The sequence below is a fragment of the Arachis duranensis genome, chromosome 2, assembly GCF_000817695.3.
Source record: "Arachis duranensis cultivar V14167 chromosome 2, aradu.V14167.gnm2.J7QH, whole genome shotgun sequence".
In the NCBI taxonomy this organism is placed as follows: Eukaryota; Viridiplantae; Streptophyta; class Magnoliopsida; order Fabales; family Fabaceae; genus Arachis; species Arachis duranensis.
This window is the reverse complement of record NC_029773.3, coordinates 62,158,759-62,166,743: the sequence shown is the minus strand read 5'-3', so window position 1 is coordinate 62,166,743 and position 7,985 is coordinate 62,158,759. Positions and strand designations below refer to the sequence as shown.

General features: G+C 40.4%; 1 protein-coding gene across 1 annotated transcript; it reads left to right on the top strand.

Annotated features, from left to right (window-relative positions):
* Positions 1-538: 538 nt before the first annotated feature.
* On the top strand, positions 539-7,973 carry LOC127744717 (uncharacterized). The gene is made up of 3 exons (XM_052256840.1): positions 539-1,256; positions 1,349-1,463; positions 7,763-7,973. Exons 1-2 carry the CDS (start codon positions 961-963, stop codon positions 1,452-1,454), a joined length of 402 nt encoding a protein of 133 aa, XP_052112800.1. The 5' UTR covers positions 539-960; the 3' UTR covers positions 1,455-1,463; positions 7,763-7,973.
* The last annotated feature ends 12 nt before the right edge of the window (positions 7,974-7,985 follow it).

The following is a 7,985-nucleotide window of genomic DNA, read 5'->3' as shown; positions in this document are numbered from 1 at the left end:
ACCTTGCGCGTTGGATCTCGGTTCAGTCTCCCTTCCGGAGCTTCTCCATCTTGTGGCGGCATTAGACGGGATTTTGGCCGGAGAGGCATTGCGGCATCTTTGTGCAACGGCCGTTGCTCGAGCTTGAATCCGGTGGCTCTAAACTCTGAACTTGCCACTGTGCCAAGGTATAGGTGATCGGTGCATGGGCTTGAGGCGATGCTGGGATCGCCGTGGAGTTTGGATGGCTGCAGTTGAAGGTGGTAACGTGGGAACGGATGGATTGCCTGGTTGCCTTGTTGTCGTCTTTGTCATCGTCAGCGTGGAAAGATGACGGCAGTGGTGGTTAGTGGAGTAGTAGAGAATAGAAGATGGTTAAGGTAGTGGCAATGGAGGTGTTTGAGATTTGGGAAAGAGGAGAGGAAAGACTAAAGATAAAGGATGGGATAATTCTAGAATTTTATTAAAAAGTCAACATAAATTTAGGATTTGGATACTTTTGTTGTAAGGAATCCATATTTGATGGATACAACGTTAGTTTCCTTTTTTAATGGGTATTTTTGTCGTAAAGTTCATAGGTACAAACGGTTGTTTTTCCAATTATCTTTTATAGTGTCTCGTAATTGGCCACAAGATTACACTGTCTCCAGAGTATGATGGGTGGTAAATAGTAGTTTTGAGGAACATGGCATGTGCGTTTAGTGTGAATAGAGAAGCCTTGGGCATTTAGTTTCAACAATGCACGGTTGCTGTAATTTTTTTCTTATGTTGACACCATTGAAATTCTTAAATTGTCGTCACTACGTATTAAGCTAACCTTACCCACACATGCAAGCTGAAGAAAAAGAAAAGAAAATGTGAGTGTGAACAGAGAGGGAACGAGAAGATAAGGAGGAGGGTGCTGGGCTTCCCTTGCCGTTGCTACCACCGCATCAAGAACACATACACAGATGCGGGGAACGAGGGGTCTCTGCCACTGCCATGGCTGTCGCCCTACTTGCTGCTGCCGTCGCCATCGAGCTTGAAGAAAGACGATGCCGAGATGTCATTGAGCCACTGTTACCGCTGCCTTGCTCCTGCTCTGTCCGAGCCCATGTTCTGTCCTATCCATTGCTATTGCCGTCGTTGAAGCTTGCCATATCTGCCACACCACTGTTCTGGTCCTATTTCACTTCCTACTTTGATTTGCTTCGTCGTAGCCGAGCCTTGCCACTCCCCTATTCCCCGAAAAACATGTCGGAGCTTACAAACTTGCCAACAACATCGCCCTTGCCCCTGTTTTGCTCTGAATTCTTCAGTCCCTTAATCTATACTGCTTCCACCCTTTCTCTGACACCATTTTGTTTCTCCTGTTTTAATTTTGTTTCAGCCTCTTTTCTACTTCAGCTGCTACGATTTTGTCCCAGTCGAAGCTGCTGTTCACTGTTGCTGACACTGTTATTTTTGGCTTTGTTTCCGATTCCTACGAGTTTTGACAAATTAAGGTACGGGGGTGTTTCTAATTTCTAAATGGGATGCCCTTTAAAGTTATAGTTTAAATATTATATTTGAGTTAATAAATGGCTTTGGTTTTATTTTCCTTAATGAGGATTGATTGGTTTAATTTAGTAAACTTTTGGCCGTCAATAAAATCTTAGGAATTGTATTGTTGGATATTCAAATAGATTATTAGAGTTGAAAAGACTGAAAGATAATAAAAATTAATTAGTAACAATGTTGAAAGTCTTCCTAGGTGGATTGGATTAGGACTTGAATCCTTGTGTGTTGCCATATGTGTGAAAACTTAATAATTTAAGCATAAATAAGATAATAAAACATGAATATTGATTTTGAGAAATTTTTTAGTACTTGAAAATTTGAGAAAGGGTTGAGAGGTGTTAGATTTAGATGGAACCCTTATAGGGTGGATAAGAACGATTTTTAAAGGTGTTCTGTCAAAATTTTTCTGAGAATTTTAAATAAATGTAAGCATAGGATTATTAATGAATTGGGTATTCTTATGTTAAATATTCCAAGTTATGTAATTAAGTTTGGATTTGGTTATCTGGATAGCGTCTAAGTTTAATGGGTTTGGCTTCATTACGGTTTTGGGATGGTAAAATAATGAAGAATGAGTCGTGGTGTTGATTTGAAGCCTATAGGTGAGTTGATCGCTTTTGAGTTCTTGGCTTCTACCTTTAATTGAATTAGGAGATAAGAGTTGGCTAATGAATCGAGTAGGAGGATTAAATATATTGTAATTTGAATGTAGATGGGATTTTATTCAAAGGTCTAATTTTTTCTTGAATTAATTTGGTGGGGAGCTTAGCCTAGTCATGTAGTTTAATGGTTGGAATAGTTTGTGCAGTTGACTAGTGAGATGGTCCATTTGAAATGATTAGCAATAACAAATTAAATATATGTTGTTAATCCGACCTATAGCACAAAAAAGTGCAATTTTGGAATGAAAAAGAAATAAGTGTTCTTGAAAGAGACCAAAATGCTCATTGATGCCAACTTCATTCGAGAATTCGGATTCACAATATGGTTAGCTAATGTTGTCATAGTAAAGAAACATAATAGTAAATGGCGCATGTGCGTCGACTTTACTGATCTAAATAAAGCATGTCCTAAAGATGCATACTCTTTACCATCCATTGATGCTTTAGTTGATAATTCATCTGCCTTTTGTATTACCCTATCACTCTAAACTTTAACTCTAGTCGTAAAGCAAAGGATAACAACGTGCCACGACAGTTCTAAAGCTCATATAATAGCATATATATAGATGGGCAAGTATTAAGTTATAAGGAACAAAACAATCAACCACAATGTATTGAATATCTAAAGTTTTGGTTAAAAGATTCTCACCCAGTGTAGTTTGTAACCACACAGATCCTAAAACTGGTACACGTTCACCTGAAAAATCCCACTAAGTCTCCAATGAATGGTTGCAGTATGTGATTGCTCAACTTCATTTTATGAAATATAGAGTAGAAGAGGACATCGGCGTTTCTTCCGAGATCTAGCAACACCTTACGGACTATTAGATTCCTCAATTGAATAGAGATAACAACTGGGTCATTTAAGTTGATCTCATTTGTGTTGAGGTCGGATGGTTTGAACGTCATTTTTGGGACGTTGAGAAGAGGTTCAGGATTGTTAATGGTACCTTCCACGGAGAGCACAACTCGATAGGTGCGCTTACAACCAGAGCTTGTAATTCCACCACTAGCAAATCCCCCAAATATACAATTGATGACACCTCAGGGTTGATTAGGTTGGGCATGAGTAGTTTTCTTCTTGTTGCAAGAAAATTGTCCGGTAAAAGAGTGGTCGGCTGAATGTGTTGTGCGCTTCTGAATGCCGTCGATGTATTTATCTAAGTGTCCTTGTAGATTCCTTTAGCAGGAGAAGGAGACTTAGCAGGCAGAGGCACCTATATAGACTCAGGCTCCCACAGAGACACTGCAGATTCCTGTGGAGCCACAGCCACAGCCACAGCTGGAGCCATAGCTGCAGCCAAATGCAGACGTTGACCCTCTCAACCAGTCTCAGGTGTAGCATCGAGGACGATGCTTTCTTCTAAGTGTGGGGAAGTCGTCGTCGTCAGCGGGAATTCTATTTTGGTGACCATTTCAGACATTCTTCCCTTATTGTCTTATTTTTAGTATTTGTACTTTATTTTGTTGCACTTTTGGATTATTGTATATATTAGTTGTTTTGGATACTTTTGTTATAGCTTATTGCATTTTGTACTTTGGTTTGTATATATATCTTTAGATTTTTCGTTGGATTTGTATTTTTAGTTGATATATATATAACAAATTAAATATACTATCAACTAAAAATGCAAATTCAACTAAAAATCTAAGGATATATATACAAATCAAAGTGTAAAATGCAACAAGGTAAAACAAAAGTATCCAAAATAACTAATATATACAGTAATCCAAAAGTGCAAATACTAAAAATAAGACAAAATAAGGGAAGAATGTTTGAAATGGTCACCAAAATAGAAATCCCGCCGACGACAGTGACCTCCCACACTTAGAAGAAAGCATCGTCTTTGATGCTACAACTGAGACTGGGTGAGAGGGTCAACATCTGCATCTGACTGCGGCTGTGGCTCTATAGGAGTCTGCAGTGTCTATGTGGAAACCTGAGTCTGTGTAGGTGCCTCTACCTGCTGAGCCTGTTCCTCCCGATCCTCCTTCTCCGCCTCAGACTGGTCGGAAGGAGTATCGATGTCGAAAGGCATTTCGGCACACAATGATGCCAGCATCTGACTCAAGCGCTCATAACGTCGCATGTGGCGACGCTCACTCTGATCCATGCGCTCTATGAGGTGTTGTACGAGTCGGTAAGTCGGCTAGGGTGGTGGTGCTGATCTGGTAGATGTGGCTGGTGCTGTGGAGGGTCCAGCTGCAGCTGAAGAAGAGGACGGCCCAGCTGCTGTGGCTCTACACGGGGCCGCTGGTCTGTCACTCACCCAAGTCCCCCACGGAATAACCTTCTCCTTTTCAGGGACTGCTGGTAGTGACTCATCATTTGGAAGCCATGGTACTCTAGCCTGGTGAGCTAGCTCTATGACCAAACTAGGAAATGGGAGTGTGCCTCTGATATGGGTTCGCTACATGAACTTCCTGATAAGCCGGGGAAAGTACAGCTCCTTCCCCTCAATGATGCACCCAATCAGGAATAGCATGTCAACCGGGATTTCATTGAAGTGCTAGGCATGATGTAGTGGGCAAGTATCTACTGCCACACCTTAGCTTCCTTCGTCAAATAGTAAAATCTCATCCCCTTGGGTTTAATTTCGAAGCATCGATCTCCCAAGGGGCATTCGGCTGGACAACCACACTCTTCAGTGTATCATAGTCAAAGGTCAGGCTTTATATCTCCGCCTCAGCCCTCTGAAAAGCGTCCTTGTCACTGTCCTTGGGCTGACAATGGAGGGCCTCCTCAATATCCGCCTCCGTCACCATAATCTGTCTGCCTCTCAAGTGAACCGCGTCAAGGGTCGCTCTGAAGAAGTTGCGTAAAACTCACTGACCCAAGACTCGTTCACTCTAGCTAGCTCTCTATCCAAGAAAGACTAGCCCCTCTCCACAATTCGAGGCTCAGTAAACAGCCTCAAATCGGAGGGGATATCTAGCTTCTTCTCCAAGTTGAGATTCTGTCACTAAAAGAGCGAAAACCGGAGCTCACAATAAAGATTAGCAAACTTCTCTGAGTCGGCAGGAGGCAGGAGCTGATTTGCCTTCTCCTTGCTGAGAATAACCGGAGGTCGCAGAATCAATGGATGATTGAGATCTCTTCCTTTTCCTGGAGGTGACCTTGACTTTTCCCTTGCTTTTGTCAGACATCCTAAAAACAGAAATCACAGGATACAACATATTAAGCAAAGCAGAGGAGTGCAAAAACAAGGATATAAGCAACGAACAGTAAATAGGCAACAGAAGGATATTAAGACACATCCATGAAGTGAGTCAAAGAGATGAAATCTTAGAATGCAAGAAAAATAGAATTCAGACATCAGTCAGAAACACAAACCAAGAAATCATGCAATGATAATAAAATGCTTTTTTGTTAAGCAATCACAATTGTCATGCCCAAAAGAAAACAAAAAGTTAATTTGAAAAACCAAAAAGAAGAGTCAATTAAGTCAAAAGTTAGAAAACTGGGTTAAAGATTAAAGGTATGACAATTATTGACTTAACCAAGAGAAATTCAAAGAGTATAGGAAACAAGCACACTCACATTCATGAGGATGATGCAAGTAATTGATGATGAAACATGAAATGCACAAAAGCACAAAAGAAGAATGCAAGTCATTGACAATGTTTGTGGTCACTAAATTTGTAAAGATTGGTGTTGAAAGAATTGGGATAAGCACTTGGTGTAACCGAAAGAAGGTTGAAAACAATTTCAATTAAAAGGTTTATACCAGTGGAAAGCACCAATTATTATAAATGTAAGAACCTCAATCAAAAGGAAACAGGTTTAAATCAAATGGTAAATTATGGAAATAGCTTCATTGGTTAAATAAGGTGAAAATTGAACTTAAACCAAGAAGCTGTAAAGATTTTTTATTTAAACCTGAAATGTTGAAAACACAAAGAAGGTTCGTATTGACATAGTTAATCAAAGTTCTATTTGACACAGAAATCCGTCAAATTGTTCCTTAATTCTATTAATCACAATGCACATGAAAGGGAACCAAAATGAAAACGAAAATCCTATCCAATCAACTTATGGATTGAATTGGGTGTAAACCAAAACGGTTCTCAAATCAAAGAATGCCAAGTTCAATTCATAAGTTGCAAGTTAATAATAGGACAATTTAAAAAATTTTGGCAGCATTCTGGCAGTAAATTGGACGTTCCCGGATAAAAAAATAGCAACAAACTCAGTTCATATGGATTCCAATATATGTCAACAGCATGAAGAACAAGAAAATTATATGATCAGACATCAATATACAAAATTAGCATAGCATCAATCATACAACTTACATGAATCCAAAATAACCCAACCATAAGCATAATATGAGGATTCATGGAAACTGAAGCAAATAACTAAATTGAGCATCACTTTCAATCAGTAATAGCAAACAGCGTCAAATAGCAACATGTAAAAGCACAGAACACCAACATCATCATCATTTAACAAAGCAGTTTAAAATCAGCCATTTCAGACAACATGAATAGCAAGCAATTATACCTAAATCCAATATCCACGCTAGATTCTCTAACCACATGCATTCTAATCTAACCTAATCAAACAGAAACTCAACACTACTAACTAAATTACTCAAACAGAATAATAAAAAAATGTGGAAGGGGAAGAACAGGGGAACCTAGAAGGGTTTCAGTAAGCAAAAATGGAAATTGGAAAGGAGAGAAGAAGAGCAGTGCCAAACAATGTCGCCACAGAAACGGATATGGTGGCTCGCGGTGGTGACAACAGTATGGAGCCGAACAGAGGATGGCTCAAAGAACAGTACTTGAGGATCAGGGAATGTGGTGAACTTGAATAAAGAAGAGAAGAGAGAGTGGTAGTAGTGGCGGTCAGAAGGGGCGCCGACAACGAAAGTGTAGCCGCAGAATTGTGATGGTGACAGAGAAGATGAATGGCCGAGAAGGGAAAGAAAAGAAGAAAAAGGAAAAAGAAAGAGAGAGGGGAAAGATGAGGGTGGTCGGTGGCAATTTGGTCGACGGAGTGGTGGTTGGCAGAAGCTTGAGGGTGGTGGCTATGGTGGTTCGTGGGGTTTAGAGGGAGAAGAGAAATGGAACGTTGAGGGTGGAAGGGGACGCAACTAGTTAGGACTCACGCGTCTGGGGTATTAGTGACTTTAAATCCACACGTACGTGTCGCTAACGCATGCGCGTGTTTGGACAAAGAAGCATTGACGCGTATGCGTCGTCGATGCTAACGCGTGAAGGGAGAGAATTCACCGTGATGCGTACGTGTGGGCCGAAGTTGTGCTAAACGCACAGTTCCAGTGCCAGCTTCGCACAACTCTCTGGAAAAGTATGGGGGTTGCGTTGACGCATCGACGCGTACGCGTGATTGCTTATAATTTTTTTTAAAACAACATTGAAAACAGGGCTTAAAAATCAGGATTTGGAATTCTTCCTACAGTATATTGATGAGCGGATAATTTGTACGCTTTTTGGCATTGTTTTTAGTATGTTTTTGGTATGATCTAGTTAGTTTTTAGTATATTTTTATTAGTTTTTAGTTAAAATTCACTTTTCTGGACTTTACTATGAGTTTGTGTGTTTTTCTGTGATTTCAGGTATTTTCTGGCTGAAATTGAGGGACCTGAGCAAAAATCTGATTCAGAGACTAAAAAGGACTGCAGATGCTGTTGGATTCTGACCTCCCTGCACTCGAAGCGGATTTTCTGGAGCTACAGAAGCCCAATTGGCGCGCTCTCAACGGCGTTGGAAAGTAGACATTCTGGGCTTTCCAGCAATATATGATAGTCTATACTTTGCCCAAGATTTGATGGCCCAAAC